Source organism: Palaemon carinicauda, chromosome 45 (genome assembly GCF_036898095.1).
Source record: "Palaemon carinicauda isolate YSFRI2023 chromosome 45, ASM3689809v2, whole genome shotgun sequence".
NCBI classification, from domain to species: Eukaryota; Metazoa; Arthropoda; class Malacostraca; order Decapoda; family Palaemonidae; genus Palaemon; species Palaemon carinicauda.
In genome coordinates, this window is record NC_090769.1 from 8,982,323 (window position 1) to 9,005,200 (window position 22,878).

General features: G+C 36.8%; 2 protein-coding genes across 2 annotated transcripts; one reads left to right on the plus strand and one right to left on the minus strand.

Annotated features, from left to right (window-relative positions):
* The first annotated feature begins 245 nt into the window (after positions 1-245).
* On the plus strand, positions 246-1,173 carry LOC137634730 (uncharacterized). The gene is made up of 2 exons (XM_068367220.1): positions 246-439; positions 921-1,173. Exons 1-2 carry the CDS (start codon positions 246-248, stop codon positions 1,171-1,173), a joined length of 447 nt encoding a protein of 148 aa, XP_068223321.1.
* Positions 1,174-21,738: 20,565 nt separating this feature from the next.
* LOC137634731 (uncharacterized) lies at positions 21,739-22,440 on the minus strand. Its single transcript, XM_068367221.1, has one exon. It carries the CDS (start codon positions 22,438-22,440, stop codon positions 21,739-21,741), a length of 702 nt encoding a protein of 233 aa, XP_068223322.1.
* Positions 22,441-22,878: the final 438 nt, after the last annotated feature.

Genomic DNA, 22,878 nt, shown 5'->3' on the forward strand with positions numbered 1-22,878 from the left:
TTACCAGTAAAACATTACAATAAGGCATTCATAAACTATGAACGAGACTTATGTTTTAAGACTTATGTGGTAGGGATGTAAGAATACAACCACCATATGTCCTGCGTGTCATAGAAAGCGACTAGAGGGACAGCTGCTGCCTTGCTGTTTTGCTTATTAGCAAAAGGCTGGGCCCACCATCAGTAACTGTGGTCGATGACTGCAAGGTTGTGCGATTATAAAAACCCTGTGCCAAATTAGTAACAATGACTGATGTTATTAGAGCTATGGATGCAGCTAGGACCATTCCTGTAAGCGACTCGCATCAAGATTCCCCTGCTGGCGTAGTGAATAGACAAGGGGTATCGCAGGGATCACGGCTGTGGCCCAAAGAAGCTAGTGACAGAGTGGAAGACCAGAGCAGGTTCCTGGAATGTTGGTACTCTAATAGGAAGATTGAGTGAGATAGTGGATGTGGTAGAGAGGAGGAAGATAGACATCCTGTGTGTACAAGAGACTAGATGGAACGGGAGTGGAATTAGAGATATAGGAAATGGGTATAAGCTTTATTACAGCAGAAGAAACCAAGTTGGGGTTATAATAGGTAATAACTGGAGGAGAGAATGAAAGAGATTGTAAAGATTGGGAAACAGCTGTATGGATTCATGAGGGGGAAAGGGACTGTGGGTGCCACCTTTATGATAAGACAGTTACAGGAAAAGAGGCTAGAGGGAACCAGACGTCCTTCTGTACTTTTGTAGATCTAGAGAAGGCTTATGATAGAATCCCAAGTGAGATGGTGTTTTGGTACTTGAGGAGGAGGAAAGTCCCAAAAGAGGTTAGCTAGAATGGTTAAGAAGATGTAAAAAAGAATAAGGACGAAATTAATAACAGTAGTTGGGGAAACAGAAACCTTTGGCGTTAGTGTTGGATTACACCAGGGGGTCAGTATTAAGCCCGTTTTTATATGCGCTGGTTATGGAAGTGTTAAGTGAAGATATCAGGAAAGATGATTTGTGGGAGTTTCTATATGAAAAGGATTTGGTGATTACTGCTGAAAATGAAGAAGACTTACAAAGAAGGGTCGTAGAGTGGCAGGGATCTTTGGAGAGGGGTGGGTTGAAGGTGAATGTGCATAAGACTGAGGTTATGGTGAGCAGTAAGGAAGATAGGGGGCAGGATAGCCATACATGAAAGTAGAGGCATGGGATCTCCTATAAGTCAAGAGAGAGGATGTGAAGCTGAAGTTGAGAATAGGACAAAGGCAGCCTAGGGGCAGTGGAGGGAGGTAGCAGGAATGATATGTAATAAGGAAATGCCAATCAAGCTAAGGTCAACATCTACAGCACAGTAAAAAAGACCAGTGTTAATGTATGGATCGGAAACGTGAGCTATATAAGACGAAAATAGGAAGGAAAGCTTGAAAGGACAGAGATGAGAATGCCGAGGTGGATTTTGGGAATATTACTGCTTGAAAGACTGGGAAATTATGAAATAAGAAGAATGACAGGTGTAGTGAAGATTACAAAGATAATAAGGGCATCGCGACTGAAACGGTATTGGCACGTGTTGAGGATGGATCGTAGGGAAGAAGTGAGGAGGGCTTGGGAGGAACCTGTTACGGGGAAAGATCGAGAGGGAGCCAGAGAATTAGAGGGCGAGATATAGTGAAGGATGATCTGTAGAGAAGAGGATACCTTTGATAAAAGGCATTGGAGAGGGCGCACCAGGCAACCAACCCCTTAATGTAGAGATAACGATGGGAAAAAAGAAGAACGAGACTTATGTTATCCTGTTGAACACTGTAGTATTTGCAACAAATCTGAGTTTCTGAAGTTCCTCCGATTCAACTACCAGGTTAGGAAGATCATTTTACAATCTGATCACAGCCTTATAATAACAAAAACAAGGCTCTTAGAATCAACTGCATATATATTACTGCGTACTGGATAGTGCAGTCTAGGAAGATCTGAATCCAAAAGAATGATTAGAATTATGAAAAAAAAAAAAAAAAAAACTTGTGCAACATCCAAAACCAACTAAATGAACGACAGTACCAGAGATTAATATCCAGATCAGAGATAAGGAATATAATAGACCACATGTTTTTGTCCAACACATCAAGATGTGAGTCAGCAGTTGAAGATTACACAGGAGAACAATGCTCAAAAAATGGAGGAGTTAATGAATTAAAACATTTCCTAAGGATAGATCGATCACCAAAAATCTTGAAAGACTATCTCAAAGCGCATATTTTTTCCAAATTCTATAGGATATATACATAATTTATCTAAAATGAAATGTAAATCTGCTAGCAAGAATTACGCATAAAATTTTTAATGAGTTTTATACAATTAAAGACATCAATTAACAAATCTGAATGCTAGGTGCCAATGTCCTTGGCCTACTTCCAACCATATTTAGAGAATGGTTAAGGTTCAAATTCATCCCAAAAAAATTGCACCATTCAATAATCTTAGCTAGATCTCTATTAAGGGATTCATCAACAATATGTTCACATTCAGGAGATGGAATCGATGCAAAGAGAGTAGCATCCTTTGTTTATGCAACAAGCTTGTTTTCTAGGCCAGACCACGTATAATTTGTATGTAATAAGAAAAGTAATGGATCAAGAACGTCAAATACCACATTCCTATAATCACTGTGTTGCACTTAACCACAGTTAAAGCAAGATAATTAAAATAACATCTTTTATAAAGACAGTAAAAACAAAAACAATAATAACAACAACGATACATATCTACAGTTTTGGCACAAGCATTGCTTTCATTATATAAGTTAGCCATTAACAACTTTAAAGAAAACGATAATAATTTTTGATAAAGAAAACTTGACGCCAGGATGAGAGCATAGACTTGGCTAGAATGTAGGTTCTAAATATTTGTATAATGAATTGTGAGTAGGCATCAATTTACCTTAAACTATGATTATTTTTTTATTGGAAACTATCTTTTAAAAAAAAAATCACAAGTATAAGATAAAGACCACAGTCACTGCGATTTTTTTTAAAGAATTCATATGAAAAAAATGAAGAAAAAAATCGAAAGCGATTAAAATTTGGCTTGCACATCTTAAAAATTAACATGATATTTTCATAGATACATTCACTTCCCCATAAAAAATACACTTCGAAATACGGAATATATCTAAGAAAATCACTATTGGAAATTAACTTTACTTAATGCTTTTTAGTTTAAAAAATAAATAGATTATGGAATTTGAAATATTCATCCAAACAATGTTAGCAAATAGGGAAATAAAATGATAACATATAAGCTTGATTCAAATTCCATCGTTTGAACTTGAAGAGTTCAGTCACTTACGTTGTGTAAGATAAGCAGAATCATGTAATTCCCTCTTTCAAAGTAAATTAAAGTAAATTACAGTTACATTCGCAAAAGCCCGAGTCTGGCATAAGGCAAGGCAATCTCAACACACGCACACACACTCCTTAGAGAGACCAGAGAGACCAGTCCTTAAGGCTTCTAAGGTTGAAACAAAGTAAAGTTACTATAAAAGAGGTTATCAGACAAAGAAAAAAAATATTAGCATAAATCCTTTGCCTAAGCCAAAAGCATTGAGTCGAGGTTAAACACGGGTTATGCATAGGACATATCGTCGAGTTTAGGACGTCAGATTGAACTTGGGTCCTCAATCTGAGTAAGCTGGATCAAAGTGAAATGTATATCACCTTAGGATTTAAGTCCCTAGGTAAAGTTTAGGATTCCAGTAAAATATGAAAAATATTCTTATATTTATTAATAAGATGTGTGTAGTCTCGCTTTAAATATTTGGAAATTCTTAAGAAGTTTTGATCATACATGAGTGAATTTTGAGTGGAATTTAAGGAACTATGAATTACACCGTATTAATCAAAAACTCATTCATTATATTTCCAGTCGGTATTTAAGGCAGTGATTTTCAAATAAGGGGTTAATTAGTAATATAGGATTTGATTTGATTTATGAATTAAGACTATTGATTCCGGTGCAGGGGCCTGTGAGGCCATTCAGTACCAAAGCGAAATGGGAGGTAAAACCTGCAGTGACACTAAATTACAACTTTAAAGAGATTGAACAGCAAAATTGAAGGAATGAAACAGGAATGGAGGTAAAGTAGAAGGATATAAAGCAAGTGCAGCTAAGGACCGAAAGGAGACTGCAAGGACGCATATGTAATGCCTACAATACACCGCTTGAGATGCACTGACGGCACTCAACCCATGTAAGGATTTAGGCAAAAGTAAATAGAATTAGATACAGGTAGAAATATTCATGCATCAATATGAAAACTTTATCAACCTACAACTTTATCTAGTAACGATAGCTAATGATGAGGCATGACAGATGTATGGTCATGACGTTTTCTCTGTGCTGATTGTAAAAATGGGGGTAATGCCAGTTAGTAAATGAGAACTAATAATCTTATCATAAGCCATAAATGTTGAATTTCAGATCCTTGCGTTTCCCGAAATGTAATGATCAGATTAGTTTACTATTCAGGTTTCGAAACAGGAAAAGGCAGATGATTTTTGAAAATTACCAGAACAGTTTCGTAACTTGATGACTGCATTTTTCAATAAGGAAATACAAATGTAAAAGAACCGGAATTGATTTTACCATTAGAAAATAATTTCGTGTTGAGGTATGCTAAAAATAAAAGATCTAAGTAAAATATAAAGTCTAAACAGTGAATAATTAAAAGCGTATTCCTTGTGAGTAATGGATAGCATACGAAATAGTAGCTTGGACAAGGCACCAGCCACCCGTTGAGATACTACCGGAAGAGAGTTATGGGGTCCTTCGACTGGTCAGACTACTACATTGGATCCTTCTCTCTGGATACGGTTCATTTTCCCTTTGCCTACACATACACCGAATAGTCTGGCCTATTTTTTACAGATTCTTCTCTGTCCTTATACATCTGACAACACTGAGATTACCAAACAATTCTTCTTCTTCTACTGCATTGTAATTGTTCAGCGGCCACTTTCCTCTTGGTAAGGGTAGAAGAGACTCTTTACCTATGGTAAGCACCTCTTCTAGGAGAAGGGCACTCCAAAATCAAGCCACTGTTCTCTAGTCTTGGGTAGTACCATAACCTCTGTACCATAGTCTTCCACTGTCTTGGATTAGAGTTCTCTTGCTTGAGGGTACACTCGGGCACACTATTCTATCTTATTTCTCTTCCTCTTGTTTTGTTAAAAATTTTATAGTTTATATGTATAATGTTGTTACTGTTATTTTATTTTTTCTTGTTTCCTTTCCTCAATGGGCAATTTTCCTTGTTGGATCCCCTGGGGTTATAGCATCCTGCTTTTCCAACTAGGGCTGTAGTTTAGGAAATAATAATAATAATAATAATAATAATAATAATAATAATAATAATAATAGCTCCTGGGGTTATAGCATCCTGCTTTTCCAACTAGGGTTGTAGCTTAGCAAGTAATAATAATAATAATAATAATAATAATAATAATAATAATAATAATAAATCTTTATTATAATTATAATCATCTTCTGGAGGTCTAATGAACACGTTTCATCACTTTAGAGTTCATCACTCGTGAAAGTTTTGCTCCAAAGTACTTCTCGACAACCTTCATATACTTATCAAAGTCTTATGAAAAAAGGGGAAAAGTTGTGTCTAGCATCTACAATCTAAAAACATAGAATTGATAAAATCTAGTACAAACGTAAAATATATATGATGTAAGGATGATCGAAATATACTGTACCACAAGTGTTTCATACACTGTAACCAAGTTCTATAGAGACCTTGACTGAAACGATATTGCTTTTTTGTTTTATCGCTCGCCCTTCCCCCCGCACTGATAATAGAATAACATGTGTAAGCTTTCTAGCTCATGTTTTGGTTTGTTTGAATTTTTGTGTTGTTCTTGCTCGCAAGAGCTTGTATATAAGCCCGTTGTCGGTTTGATAAAATATAGTTGTATTAACCTCGCCTCTCTGTTATAACCTTTCAGCCACGTTGCCACAATACATAAGGTGGATAGATTTTGTTGGGGAGAATTTGGGAGTAAAACACAAAAGGTTTGAAGCTAGGTCCCATGCTGGTATAAGCCTAGTAATATAAACGAAAAAAAAATTACTAGAGAAGAGATGTGGGACCGACAGAGATATAGGGCACTGGACAGAAAGTCGACCCCAGATAAAAGTGGGAAATGATGTAATAATAATAATAATAATAATAATAATAATAATAATAATAATAATAATAATAATAATGATAACACTCTCAGATATTGGAACATTTGACAAAACGGAGAAAAATTCTAGAATAAATAATAAATGAGCTGTTCTTGAAATATCTGAGTAAAAATATTATTAAAAATTTAGGCTTGATAAATCCTCCATAGATAACTAACGACATCTTTTTTTCAATTAGCTATATCACATCTAGTGGTGTATAAGCGGATAAGCAATCTGGAGGAATAACGAAAACTTTGGGTGTGGAGGAAATGCCCCCCCAAAATCTCGTTGAAGTCACTGGCAGCAGGGTGACGGATTGAGTTTAAGGCGATAGACGAAATGTCTCTTCGACTTCTACTCCTGACGTCTGGCGGATGATCTTATTGGAATTATTAAGGACCGGCAGGGGGCAGTTGCCTTAGTTAAATAGGCACTGCGCATCATAAGGAACTGTCTATTCTCTGATGAATATGGCCAATGAATCCTCTATGGATTCATAGTAAATTTATTTAGCGAGGAATATTTGCACCGACTCCCAGGGATGCCCTTTTAGCTCGGAAACGTTTCCTGATAGCTGATTGGTCGGAAGTATTCGGACAAACATACCTCCGACCAATCAGCTATTGGAACACTTTTCCGAGCTAAAAGGGCATCCCTGCGAGTCGGTGCAAATCTACCTCACTTAAAAAAAATTGACTATAGTCAGTCAATGATACGACCGGCAAAATCTAACCGAGGCCCTTTGCGTCAGTAGGCGTAGGAGGAGATGAGGATCAAACTTCGATACCTACAGAATGACGGTGAACCAACACCACTTTCTGCCAGAGTGATTTGTAAAGAATTCACCCAACACCAATCTTTCTTCGACGGCCAACCACGAAATAGAACTGATTCAACAACCCTGATAATGTTCTTTTACTGCACAAATATTTCTATTCATCTGTTTAACCTTTAAATTTAATATCTTCTAGCACATTCCAGATAGTAACCTTTTCATAATGCATTCGACTGACTTTATTTGAGTTGATGAATAAGAGATATCAACTTATGCGTGAGAGAGAGAGAGAGAGGGAGAGAGAGAGAGAGAGAGAGAGAGAGAGAGAGAGAGAGAGAGAGAGAGAGAGAGAAATCCATCAATAGATTTTCTTCTTAATACATTAGCTCTTAAAAAATATCCCGGGTGAATCGATATTAGCATGGGTTGCATACATGAAAATAGAGTGTTTGTTAGTTTAAATGGAGAGAGAGATAGATAGAGAGAGAGAGAGAGAGAGAGAGAGAGAGAGAGAGAGAGAGAGAGAGAGAAAGAGAGAGTAATCCATCAATAGATTTTTCTTCTTAATATATTAGCTCTTGAAAATATCACGGGTGAATCGATATTAGCATGGGTTGCATACATGAAAATAGAGTGTTTGTTAGTTTAAAGAGAGAGAGAGAGAGAGAGAGAGAGAGAGAGAGAGAGAGAGAGAGAGAGAGAGAGAGAGAGAAAAAAAAACTAATCCATCAATAGATTTTTTCTTCATAATACATTAGCTCTTGAAAATATCCCGGGTGAATCGATATTAGCATGGGTTACATACATAAAAATAAAGCGCTTGTTAGTTTAAATGGGGGGGGGGGGGGTTTCTGGTGGTTGATGATGGGGGGAAATTGTTGGTTTTCCGAAGAGTAAACAATCTTTGGAGGGCGAAGGCAAGAATAATCCGTCTTGTTAGCAAACCTCCTTCAATTCGCCTACGAAGTGCATCATTTTTTAACTCTAAAAAGAACTCGCATCAATCAACCTGACCATTTTGAAGCAACCGTGTATTTTTCAAGTTAAATAGCTCCCCCTTTGAGGCAGCGTCGAACCAGACTCGACCTTCATCCTAATGAATAGGACCACACTTCCAAAAATCTATTGATGACGGCCGCCCTAGCAGGAGGAGGAAGGGGAGGAAGAGGAGGAGGAAGGGGAGGAGGAGGAGGAACGAAGACGGGTCGCGATTTTAACATAGGAAGAAAAGGAGACTAATTCTAAGATGTAGAGTTAAAACACGTGGAAGAAGGAAGAAGCAATACTATTTGAAGGAAGAGAAAGACAAGGATGACTTGGGGTGAGAGTGAGAATTGGGAATGAAATAAGGAAAGAATTGAAGAGGAAGAAAGTGCTTAATGATTTGAGAATTGAAAGGAAACAAAAACTCTCTAAATAGAGAAAGCAGAAGGATGAGCAAACTAGACTGGGAATGCAGAAAAAAAGTGGAAAGGAAACAAAGCGGAAAGGAAGAAAAGGATAAAATGAAAAGGTTGACAAGCCAGAAATAGTAAAAAAATGAGGAAAAAGGAAAAAAATAAAATGTAATATTGGAAGAAGCGGTGGTTAAGAAATAGAATAACTGAAGGAAGAAAAAAAGAAGAAAATGAACAAGGAGGTCCGTGAAATTGATATTATATGAAGAGAAGGATTATCCGCCGAGGTGAAAAAACAGTAAGCAAAAGAAAAAAAGTAAGAATAAGTAGCAAAAGTCATGACTATGAAAGGGAAAAGGGAAAAAGAAAAGAATAAAATTAATTTTTTTTTTACGTTTAACCTGAGGATAAATATAACCTTATATAGACGACAAAACCACTTAAGAAGAAGAAGAAGAAGAAGAAGCAGAAGAAGAAGAAGAAGAAGTAAATTGAAACGAATTTAAAAGACCACTAACGGTGTATGTAAAATCGCCAACAAAATTGATTAATAGATTACATCGACCTTACGTCCCTAAAATAAAGGTCACCCTCTTCGAAAATACACATTTGGGAAAAAAAAAAAAAAAAAAAAAAAAAAGAACAGCTGTGGTGGAAGTAAGCATAAAAATAGGAAGCAATTACTTTTTGCAAAAGAATAATTTAACCCCTTTGAAGGGGTGACACCAGAAGGGTATAGCCTACTGATTTATGTCTATTTTAGGCTCCAGAGCCTTTGAATATGAGGCCCCGAGAATATATTATAAGCTCCCACTAAACATTCGAATGATTGAAGACATTAAAGCCTTCAAGAGGAAACTGAAGACTTTCTTATTTCAAAAGTCATATAATAGTAACGATTAAACAGTAATTGAACAATACGCGATATGAAACGTTAAATACTTTGAACGAACAAGGTAAAACGACAGTGGAGGTCCTGTAGAGAGTGGGGTTTTCCTGTTATATGGGACCGGAAAAGCAGCCATCAAAGTAAAGCAAAGTAAAGTAAAGTAAGTCTTTAGGGGTGAGTTTGTTAACTCCATGCTTCTTACCTTGGCCATCCAGATGCTATTACACATCTAAAGCTTGAATAACTGGTGGCTGGAAGCAGTTATTACTTATCAAATGTGAATTAAGTGCTGTACCACTTAGCCATGTAAACACATTGGTTAATTGTGGCTTCCAAAAGTGGGCGATAAAATCACCATATACCTACGCCATTATGGCACGAATATGGAAATAAAATTTTACAATAAAACGGATGCGCTCTCTCTCTCTCTCTCTCTCTCTCTCTCTCTCTCTCTCTCTCTCTCTCTCTCTCCTTTTTTAAACCACGGCACACAGGTCATAAAAGAAGTAGGAACCTAAATTCTCATACCGATATCTGTTTCAGAATCAGTACAGAGAAGCAGTTATCCTTATACAAAAGAAAATCAGAAGAAATCTAAAAACCTAAAAACCACAAATATGAAAGCCCCATTAACCCAGTAATTATGCTAGAACTCAAGAACATAGTTGTACATCTTCATAATTGTGCGACGCATAACAGCTACTGTAAACACACCAAGAAGATCAGAAATAGATTTATTTTATTAAGGTAAAAAGATAAAAAAAAAAAGTGAATGATCCTTTGAATTAATCTATTCTGATTGGGTGAGACGACAGAGTAGCTTTTGTTTATTCTTTATAAAACCTACAAATAAATAAACATGGAAATGAGGACAAACTACAAATTAACAAATAAACAGATAAATAAATAAAGGAGCAAATGAATAACGACTGATGATTGATCTTTTGTCCACTCTATTGCTTGGTGAGTGAGTACAATAATTTTCGTCAGTTTTAGATATACCGTAAGAAAAGGGAAAGCAATAACTATTAAGGTATTAATCAAGCTGCACAAAGAGCTAAACAGACGCAATTGTAAACAAAAATAACATCATCTTCCAGCAATAAACGAGAGACCCATCATCCACCCAATCTGATATAATCGCATCGCATCTCATCAAGGAGGATCCAATACTCCTCAAGTGGGCTTCTGGGCTGCGGAACCCGATCAACAGGCGGCTGAACCTTTTATCCCAACTGTCTCATATTTCTTACGGGATCAGGAGGACTTGATCCCCTTGTTGATACCGGCAGCATTATAGGGCCAAGTCAGCACGCCAAAGCAAAATCTTAACACCGTGAAAGTGAAGTTTTCTTGTCCTAATCTTCCTATGGGGGATGCTGAATACAAAGGAGCATTTCAAACCTATGAATACAGGAAACAAGGGAAGGAAACCGATAAAAAGAACAGCTGGGTATACAGAAATAGCAGAAGATTTGGAAATATGATCCAAATGTACAGTGACTTAATGACTGGATGACCTGGATATACATTACATAGTCCCCTTTGTAAAGGAAGTGTTATTTAAAACAAAGTTATTATACTGTCTTTGATATATGTTTTGAAATGAACAGCGAATTTCATTAGTAATCTGGTTGTAACTGATTAAATTTCTAAGTTGCTTTAGGGAAGGTGTTAATTTGTTTACACTTACATATAATTGCATTACAGTAAAAGTAGATGTAAGAAAAGGATGCTTGCAAACAAACTTCAGAATGTAGCATTTATTTCGAAAGAATTCCAATTCTGCAACTAATTCCTCCTCCAACATGCCCCTTCCTTCCTTTGGAATAGAGGAAACGACGTATGGACTTCAATAAAACAGAGTAACAAAGACAAGCGCAAGAGAATGAAAAAGCTCGAATGATTGTAATCACTGAGCAAGATGGATGTTTGTGTGGATAAAGATTACCCCTGATGATGGTGGGAGTAGATTGATGGGGGAGAGGGATGGAGAGGCAAGATGGATTGAGAAGGTCTTAGGATGGAGAGAAAGAGAGAGAATGACTCCCCTTACCCATCACCCCCTACCCCCACTCTCTCTCTCTTCAATGAGCTTCAAGAATGAGGTGATCAGAAGTTTTAGAAGGAAAAAAAGTCTATGGGAAATAAAGCCTACGGAAGAGAGAGCACTTGAGCCTTCTAATTTCAAGTTCTCGAATTTCCTGCATACATATGTATTTTTTTCATTTCGTTTCAATATTATTACTTGAAAGTAAATATTAGAAAATTTCGCTTTCGATCCTTTTTGTTCTTAAAAGTTATTTTAGCCAGCTAAGACTAGCATTTGACTAAATTATCAATAATGTAAATTGAGTGAGAAGTCATATGAAAGGAGTCTACATGATCACTGACATCCAAAGGAAAAAAGAACAGAAAACAGAGACAAAAGTAATAATATGACCAGTGACCTATAAAGAAGAGAACGAAAACAGAGATAAAGGTAATAATAAGACCAGTGACTTATAAAGAAGAGAACGAAAACAGAGATAAAAGTAATAATGAGACCACTGACCTCCAAAGGAAAAGAAAACAGAAAACAGAGATAAAAGTAATAATAAGACCACTGGCCTCCAAAGAAGAGAACAGAAAACAGAGATAAAAGTATTAATAAGATGACTGACCTCCAAAGGAAAAGAAAACAGAAAACAGAGATAAAAGTAATAATAAGACCACTGGCCTCCAAAGAAGAGAACGAAAACAGTGATAAAAGTATTATTAGATAGATATCTACTGATTGAGGTTTTATAATGTAAAAAGAGATATACCTATTTTTGGTTTTTAATCATCCTCAAATACGTAGAAATATGCTCAGCCTATACGCAAACAGAAAGTTAATAGGCGGAAAACCGTATTGGGACCCACAGAGCGAACATCAGGTCCGTATGAACACTAGATTTTTATTCTCCAGAAAAGGTTAGGGGTTTTGATCCAAACTAATTCCATAGGTTAACGATTAGCCAGGATGTCTTTGTAAAAGTAAGCTTCGCATTAGGCTATCAAAATCTAAGATAACGATGCATGGTTCAGCCTCGAACTTTTAAAATACGACTGACTAATTCAGCTTCCAAAAAGGTTCCTCCATTAATGTGTTTTACATTCTTTTCTCTTCCGAAGTATAGTCAGTTGTTGCCAGGCATAAGATCTAAAAGCATTACAACCTCTGGCACAATTTTCGCATAAAAATTCCCAATTTTTTTTTTTTTTTTTTTTTTTTTTTTTTTTTTTTTTTTTTTTTTACGAATAAGTACCTAAAGACAAGGCGGACGAAAACCAATATCTCCCTGCATGAGATACCAAACCCCACTCTAATCTATTGCGAGTAGTTTTGAGTTCCATCAAATGAACGGCTTCATCATTAATTTTGCATTTAAATCTATAGTAATAAGCGTACGCAAAACTATTGGAGAAATCGTGGAACCAGGAGGTTATTGAGACTATTACAATTGTTATATATATATATATATATATATATATATATATATATATATATATATATATATATATATATACACACACACACATATATATATATATATATATATATATATACATATATATATATATTATATATATATAATATGTATGGAATGCAATCTTACATATGGGCGTTTATATGTGCATGTCTAGTCTCCAATACAGATTCTTGTATAACAACAAACATTCATCAGTTTTTATAACTGTTAAAAGGCTTCATGATTCATCAAATAATCATTTTTACTTCTTGCTCACTACCTCACTTTATGACGGAAATCCATTTTTTATTATCCCTATTGTTGAAGTAAATATATAAGCCTGAAGTTTGGGTGATAAGACCTCTGAAATCTTGTCATACCTTAGGCCTTAGAGGAAAAATCCACCTAACCTACGCCCTTTGAAATCAAGGCTATCTAAGGGAGGGATTCGGGAAAACAACACCGCCCCCCTTCTTTAAAGGGTGGTTCCCGCGGGCGACTCGTGAAAATTTTCTACTTAAAGATAAAATGTAAACAATTATACTTGAGGGTGCAATGTAAACAATGGCTACTTGAAGAATAATGTAAACATTTACTACTTGAAGATAAAATATAGACATCTGTACTTGAAGATACAATGTAAACAATTTCTACTTGAAGAATGAAGTAAACATTTACTACTTGAAGATAAAATGTAAACATTTGCTACTTGAAGATACAATGTAAACAATTGCTACTTGAAGAATAATATAACAATTTACTACTTGAAGATAGAATGTAAAGTTTGCTACTTGAGGATGCAATGTAAACATTTGCTACTTGAAGAATAATGTAAACATTTACTCTTTGCAGATAAAATGTAAACATTTACTACTTGAGGATTCGATGTAAATAATTGCTACTTGAAGAAAAAAAATAAGCATTTACTATTTGAAGATAAAATGTGAACATTTGCTACTTAACGATGAAATTTAAACAATTGCCAATTGCAGATAGTATATAAACTATTACTCCTTGAAGATAAAATGTAAACATATTCTACTTAAAGATTAAATATAAACAATTGCTACATGAAGATAGTATCCATTGCTACTTGAAAAAAAATTGCTACTTGAAGATGAAATTTAAAACATTGCTACTTAGAGATAGTATGTAAACCATTGCTACTTAAAGATACAACGTAAACATTTGTTACTTGAAGATACAATGTAAAAAAAAATGCTACTTGAAGATAACATGTAAACATTTATTTGAATATGCAATGTAAACAATTGCTATCCTGAAGATAGTATGTAAATAATTGCTACTTGAAGATGGTATATAAGCAACAGCTACTTGAAGTTAAGAACGTAAACATTTACAGGTTGAAGCTGAACAACACTTGCTTCGTTAAGTTAAAATCTAAACATAACATGCCATTGAAGTTGAAATGCAACTATTTCCTTTTTGGAACTGAACAAATTTGTTATACTTGAATAAGAGATTTTTAGTTGAGTAAAACACTTTACTACAGGGACAATGACTAACGTTTCGACAATTCCTCTTCACCCAAGGGGTTAACTACTGCACTGTAATTGTCCAGTGGCTACTTTCCTCTTGATGAGGGTAGAAGAGACTATCTAGCTATGGTAAGCAGCTCTTCTAGGAAAAGGACACTCCAAAATCTAACCATTGTTCTCTAGTCTTGGTCTTCCACTGTCTGGGGTTCTCTTGCTTGAGAGTACAATCGGGCACACTATTCTATCTAATTTCTCTTCCTCTTGTTTTGTTAAAGTTTTTACAGTTTATATAGGATATATTTATTTTAATGTTGTTACTGTTCTTAAAATATTTTACTTTTCCTCGTTTCCTTTCCTCACTGGGTTTTTTCCTGTTGGAGCCCCTGGGCTTATAGCATCCTGCTTTTACAACTAGGGTTGTAGCTTAGCAAGTAATAATAATAATAATAATAATAATAATAATAATAATAATAATAATAATAATAATAATGATAATAATAATAGCTAGATGGAGTTGGTTAATAACCTGAGATTGAAAATATTCTTGGCTTATTATAAATACATAAGATTTGCCCATATTGGCTAGGAAATTTATTTTTTTACCTCAAACCTAGGACACAGATCATAGATAAATTGTATAATTCTTTCTTAAAAAACACTATTCCTTCTTTTTCTGTGACTTTTTTTTCTTAATATCATTGAAATTATTCATCATGCTGGTAAATTTTGAACCACATCGGAATCTTCAAGTTATGCCACCACTTAACAAAATAGCCAGGACAATGTCGGAAAGATAATATAAAGTGATCTAGTTAATAAAATGATGGTGGGTCTCTTCATTTTTGGACACTGCCTTCCCATTATTATAATTATTATTACTATACTTGATATTATTATAATTATTATTATCAACAGTATATTCCATAATATCACTCGCAATTCTATGAATATTCTATTTAAACAGGGAAAATTTCATAGCGCCACACTATACTATTCACATTTACTATTATCATCATCATCATTATTATTATTATTATTATTATTATTATTATTATTATTATTATCACTGTCTTCCACTGTCTTGGGGTAGAGTTCTCTTGCTTGAGGGTGCACTTGAACACACTTTTCTATCCTATTTCTCTTCCTCTTGTTATTTTGAAGTTTTTATAGTTTATATATTCTAATGTTATTATTCTTAAACTTCTCTTGTAGTATATTTCATTATTTGCTTTTCTCACTGAGCTATTTTCCCTGTTTGGGCTCTTGGGCTTATAGCATCCTATTTTCCCAACTAGGGCTATAGCTTAGCAAGTACTACTACTACTACTACTACTACTACTACTACCACTACTACTACTACTACTACACGGATAAAACATGCCAAGGTCTTTTTATAGTTTATATATTCTAATGTTATCATTCTTAAACTTCTCTTGTAGTATATTTCATTATTTGCTTTTATCACTGAGCTATTTTCCCTGTTTGGGCTCTTGGGCATATAGCATCCTATTTTCCCAACTAGGGCTATAGCTTAGCAAGTACTACTACTTCTACTACTACTACTACTACTACTACTACTACTACTACTACTACACAGATGAAACATTCCAAGGTCTACCTTCCTTACTGGGAACAGGGTTAACCCTTTTAACCCTGACTGGGAAAGCCTAATGCAAAAATTCACGCGAATGTCTGTCATAAATGCGAACACATAACACTCTTCCAGCTGAGTCGCAACTCGAACATTTGCCGAAAGAATTCGCTAATGGTATGAGTATTTGCCATGACTATTCGCCATTCATACAATAGCGCGAGAAATTTTCCGTTGTCTCTTCAGACACGGCATGGCAAATGTTGATGTATCGAACTTATTGAGAGAGAGAGAGAGAGAGAGAGAGAGAGAGAGAGAGAGAGAGAGAGAGAGAGAGAGAGAGAGAGAGAGAGATATTTAGTGATATGAAAAATCGCAAAATAGCTATCGAAACAACATATTTTCAAACACGCCTTTTGAAATGACAGAGACAAGAATGATGCACCGAACTTATTGAGAGAGAGAGAGAGAGAGAGGAGAGAGAGAGAGGAGAGAGAGAGAGAGAGAGAGAGAGAGAGAGAGAGAGTATTTAGTGATATGAAAACTCGTAAAATAGCTATCGAAACAACATATTTTCAACCACGCCTTTTGAAATGACAGAGACAAGAATGATGCACCGAACTTATTGAGAGAGAGAGAGAGAGAGAGAGAGAGAGAGAGAGAGAGAGAGAGAGAGAGAGAGAGAGAGAGAGAGAGAGAGAGTATCTACCGACTTAAAAATTCGTAAAATATCTATCGAACAACATATTTTCAGTCGCATCTTCTGACTCGTAAAACATCAATCGAACATATTTTCAATCACAGCGTCTGAAATGACAGAGACAAAAATGATGCATCGAACAGAGAGAGAGAGAGAGAGAGAGAGAGAGAGAGAGAGAGAGAGAGAGAGAGAGAGAGAGAGAGAGAGAGAGAGAGTATTTACTGACTTAAGAATTCGTAAAATATCAATCGAACATATTTTCAATTACATCTGAAATGACAGAAAAAAGGATGATGCATCGGACAGAGAGAGAGAGAGAAAGAGAGAGAGAGAGAGAGAGAGAGAGAGAGAGAGAGAGAGAGGAGAGAGAGAGAGGAGAGAGAGAGAGAGATATGTTTACTGACTTAAAAATTCGTAAAATATTTATCGAACAACATATTTCCAATCACATCTTCTGAAATGACAGAGAAAAGAATGATGCATCGAACAGAGAGAGAGAGAGAGAGAGAGAGAGAGAGAGAGAGAGAGAGAGAGAGAGAGAGAGAGAGAGAGAGATAAAAAAATATTTGCTGACTTAAAAATTCGTAAAATATATATCGAACAACATATTTACAATCACGCCCTCTGAAATGACAGAGACAAGAATGATGCATCGAGAGAGAGAGAGAGAGAGAGAGAGAGAGAGAGAGAGAGAGAGAGAGAGAGAGAGAGAGAGAGAATATTTACTGAATTAAATAGTTTAAAATATATATCAAACATTTTCAATCACATCTTCTGAAATGACAGAGACAAGAATGATGCATCGAACAGAGAGAGAGAGAGAGAGAGAGAGAGAGAGAGAGAGAGAGAGAGAGAGAGAGAGAGAGAGAGAGAGAGAGATTGTGCCGGGGGAATTGGGCAAGAAGCCCTGACTTTCCCAGCTCCCCAAGAGAGTTCGTGTAATTCACTTACCTAGCGGACCCCGGCGGCAAGGCACAGTCGCCCAAGGGCCCCCCACACAACATGATTTCATATTTTGTGGCAAATTTGTTTTGTGTGGACAACTTGATGACATGGAGAGGTAGCACAAAAGGGGAGGGGGGAGGGGGGGGGGAGACTGGAACTGTATGGGATTCTACGGAAAAGGGGGAGAAAGAAGTATGGCTGACGATCGCATTGTCAGATAAACGTGTCTTTGTTATGAGTGAAATAAATCGATTTCTCTTTGAGCTCATCGAATGATAATGTTAGGAATACAATTTCCTATCTGCAGTAATTACAATCACTCCTTTATAAAATCGTTTAATTGGAGTTTGAAAGGAAATAATTTAAATTTAAGAATGTCGTAAAGAAATATAATGAAGGACCATCCGTCAAGTAAAGAATAATTATAAGTCAATCACTTCATTATGAAATCGATTTATTTGTGTTTGAAAAGAAATAATTTAAATTAAAAAATGTCGTACAGAAATATAATGAAGGTCCATCCGTCAAGTAAAGAATAATTATATTATAAGTCAATCACTCCATTATAAAATCGATTAATTGGTGTTTGAAAGTTAATAATATAAATTCAAAAATGTCGTAAAAGAAATATAATGAAGGTCCATCCTTCAAGTAAAGAATAATCATATCATAAATGTCAAATTCTTGAGTGACCTTAATATTTGGTTGAGCAGAAACGAGTCTATGATGGATAAATATCTAAATTATTTTATGAAAATATTTTTATACATGTTTAACACACTTTTAGTTGACATTTTTAATTCTCACAAAAAGCAGAAAACATAAAATAATTTCAAAGGTCAAAAAATAACATGAAAAATAGAGACGCACTGACCTTCGTGAAGGTACAGTTGGCCTCATTAATTCCGGTACACTTCACGGGAGACTAAGGAGGCAACAGTGTACCGGAATTAATGAAGCCAACTGTACACCCACCGAATTCCCTAAATGCTAGGAAAGACATTATAAAAAAAAAGAGAGAGAAAACGAAGTAGAAAAGTGAGAAAAAAGTAAACCTCATGAATTCTGGTACACTTCACGGGAGACTTGGGAGACAACAGTGTACCGGAATTAATGAAGCCAACTGTACATCACCGATTTCCCTAAATGCTACGAAAGACATTATGAAAAAAAGAGAAAACGAGTTAGAAAAGTGAAAAAAAAGAGAAAGCTAATAGGGAGTAGAGAGCTGTTTTAGCAATTTCCTTTCGGCGAGTTGGCTGGTAAAGGCAATAAGCCCTTTTGATGAAGCCATATTCATGTATGGAAATTGCGGGACATTGTTTATTCCAGTGGGAAGTAAATTTGGTCGTCCGCTTGCAAAGAGCCGCTGCTGTCGCCGCCTGAAATCTTCGGCCGATATTTGCATGTTTTTTCAAATGGAAATCACGGTAGTTTTTTTTTTTTTTTTTTTTTTTTTTTTTTTTTTTTTTTTTTTAGTGGGGGAGGGGTGAGTGGGGGGTGAGGGGGGATTTATTTGAATTTCTCCTTATTTAGGGCGTGGAAGTTAATTTACTGTACAAGAATGTATGTAAAAAAATAAATATTTTCAAATATCTTCACGAATCAGTTTAAAAATTTATACAATTCTTTACCATTCCAACATGGCGATGTGCGTGCGAACACACACATACTCACAAACATACACACACACACTTACAAACATACACACACAAATTATGAAATTAAGAAAAGAATGGTTAACTACGTATAGCCTTCGACAATTAGGGTATAAAAAAATTCTAAAAATACTGGTTAAATATATCTCAGATTTCAGATATGGAAAAATTGGTTAAATAAAGACAATAATTAGGGAAAACTGGCTAACCTTGCGGAAACGAAAGTTACAATTTACATTTTATAAAACTGTAATTAAAAGTAGTTATTGAGGCTTCGATTGAAGACCCCCTTTTTCAATAGTGTTTTCAGAGGGGAAAAACATGTAAATACAGCGGGATTAGATATAACAATTAAAATATAGATAAGCATACACTGTTAGAAAAACCGTAATTTTCATCAGAATTCTTAGTAATAATATGTAGTTCCCGACCGTATTTCAGTAAAATAAAGGCGACCGTAATTTTACCTTACTTTGTTATCATTTTTCTACGGGTTGGTGACCGTAATATCACTCTTTCAAGTCAATATATCCGTTTTTCAAACGGTAAAAATAATGGAATAAATGTTGCCAGACATTTACCGTTTTTTATTGCAAATCTTTAACAGTGTATAAGCTCAGCAAGTGATTAATATTTTTTTTGCCTATTTTATTTGCTTTGGGGACATCTTAAGAAAAAAATCTAGGTAGGCAAACAAGTATATAGAAATGGGTTAAGTTTACAAATAAGGTAGGCATAAAAATAATGATTTAACTGCTTTTTCTTTGAATTTCTGGTAATGGAATATTGACCCAAATTTATGGATCGGCTAAAAACGCCGAGAAATAAAATGGACCCACAACGAAATTATCAAAATCATAAATTTACAAGTAGATTTTACAATAGCTGGCCTTGGTTCCCTAAGCGATAATTTGGATTTCATTGAAAATTCTAAGCCAATGAAGGGGATTAAAACAATCATCTGTTGCTCCAGGAAAACATCAGGTGTCTGGAATTCCGTGATACTCAATTTATTATTACATTTCTGTTTCCACTTCCTTCGTAAAATGGAGAAAAATAGAGAAAATAACTCCAATCAAAGGTCAAAGGATACGTTCTTATCCCACAAATAATTTTAAACTTAGAAATGATGGCAAACAAAGAACACCATACAAACCTTATTTGCATATCTACCCTAGATCAAGGGGTTCCCAATCTGGGGTACTTGTACCCCCAGTGGTACATTTCTACTCTTCAGGGGGTTTAGAGATTTAAAGGACGCTTATTAATGGCAGAGGCAAGGGGCAGTGACATTATCCTATCAAGCAGGACAATGCCCTAGAGACTGACCACGTTACATATGATCAGCTCCCAAGCCTCCTCTCCACCCAAGCTAGGACCAAGGAGGGCCAGGCAATGGTTGCTGATGACTCAGCAGATAGACCTATAGGCTCCCCCAAACCCCCCCCCCCATCCTTAGCTCACAAGTATGATGAGGTTGTGGCGACCAAAGGAACTTACGAGTTTGAGCGGGCCTCGAACACCAGTTTGGCGTTCACCAGTCAGGGACGTTACCACATCGATCACCAAAACCGGGATCAGAGAGAATAAGCAGTACTGCGCAATACATGATGTAATCTGCATTGAGATTCCATAATAAAATTCCATCACAATATCAATTTCATTGTTCCCATTTTTCATTCTTAAGGATACAATAAGGGCAAAAGGTTTGGGAAGCCATGCGAGTCTAGATGGTTAACGCATGCAAAGAGAGCTAGCCATTAATCTTTCCTTGAGAAGGAACAGTTTTCCGCCAACGTTTTCATAAAGAAAATTATGAGTCTGAACAGCTTTTAAAGATCAAGTTAATTTAGCAAACGGAAATCTATAATAATAACTTCTTACGTATCTCGAGACTTTAATGAAAAAGTATGATGAAAGACAAAACGTAAACAAAAAATATGATTACCACAGCCATATGAAACGAAAGCAACAGAACATATATTGTTTAATTTTCTCTTCCCAAACAATTACCTTTTTTACGAAGGAAGAAAAAGTAAAATGCTAACGTTTCCAGGAATTGAATGATGGCCGAAACTCCTCCTCCAAAGCACAAGCCTACACGCAAGCACATAAAAAGTCCCGAGGCTCTATCTCCCGAGGCCTGTATATACGTCTTTTATCAGAGCGCGAATGAAATCCTTCCATTGGGCAATTCACAAATGCGAGGCGAAATAAAAGCCGAAATCTTTGGAAGTTTAGTGCGTGAGTCAAGTTGGTATCAGAGAGCCCCCATCACAATGGCTGTTGGCCCCGACCCTCATAAATCTCAAATAAAAGACGCCCGAAAGTTGAAACACCCATGGCCTCAGCCTCAGACCCAGCCGGACTCTTTTCCCTCCTCCTCCTCCTCCTCCTCCCATTCTTTCTCCATCCCCCTCACTGTGCTCCCCTCCTTTCTCTCTGCCCTCTCCCATGTCCCTCCTTTCGTCTCCTCCTCCCATTCTTTCTCCATCCCCTTCACTGAGCTCCCCTCTCCCATGGCCCTCCTCTCGTCTCCTCCTCCCCTCCTCTTCCTCCTATTCTTTCTCCATCACCCTCATTGTACTCCCCTCCTTTCTCTATCCCCTCCTCCTCCTCCTCCCCCCATTCTTTCTCCATCACCCTCACTTTCCTCCCCTACTTTCTCTCTCCCTTCTCCCATGCCCCTCCTTTCGTATCCTCCTCCTCCTCCTCCTCCTCCTCCTACCATTCTTTCTCCATCCCCTTCACTGAGCTCCCCTCTCCCATGCCCCTCCTCCCCTCCTCCTCCTCCCATTCTTTCTCCATCACCCTCACTTTCCTTCCCTACATTCTCTCTCCCTTCTCCTATGCCCCTCCTTTCGACTCCTCCTCCTCCAATTCTTTCTCCATACCCCTCACTGAGGTCCCTTCCTTTCCCCATGCCCCTCATTTCGTCTCCTCCTCCTCCTCCTAACTGTGCTCCCCTCTCCCATGCCCCTCCTTTCATCTCCTCCTTCTCCCATTCTTTCTCCATCCCCCTTACTATGCTCTCCTCCTTTCTCTCTCCCCTCCCCCATGCCCCTCCCTTTTTTCTCCCCTCTACCATGTCCCTCCTTTCGTCTCCTCCTCCCCCTCCCATTCTTTCTCCATCCCCCTCACTGTGCTCCCTCCTTTCGTCTCCTCCACCTCCTCCTCCTCCTCCCATTCTTTCTCCATCCCCTTCACTGAGCTCCCCCTTTCTTTCTACCCTCTCCCATGCCCCTCCTTTCGTCTCCTCCACCTCCTCCTCCTCCTCCATTCTCTCTCTATCCTCCTCACTGTGCTCCCCTCCTTTCTCTCTCCCCTCTCCCATGCCCCTCCTTCTCCTCCTCCTCCTATTCTTTCTCCATCCTCCATCCCCCTCACTGTGCTCCCCCCTCCTTTCTCTACCCCCTCTCTCACGCCCCTCCTTTCGTCTTTACCACAGCCGGGGGCCGATAGTTCGAGGCTCACTTATCTCAACAAAAACGACCTTCTTCATTACCGGCAAAAGTTAGACACAGGGGGGGGGGGGACCACCCCCTACCTCAATACACTCTTGAATTTGTTGTTTGTTCACATTTCTAGAGAGTCGGAATAGAGGTACTATTTTCATTTTATTTTTTTATCTATATTTCCAGTAATGCGTATTCCAGGATATCTATGGAAAGAACAGACACAGATTTATAAAGATGATTGAGGTAAGTAAAAATAAACT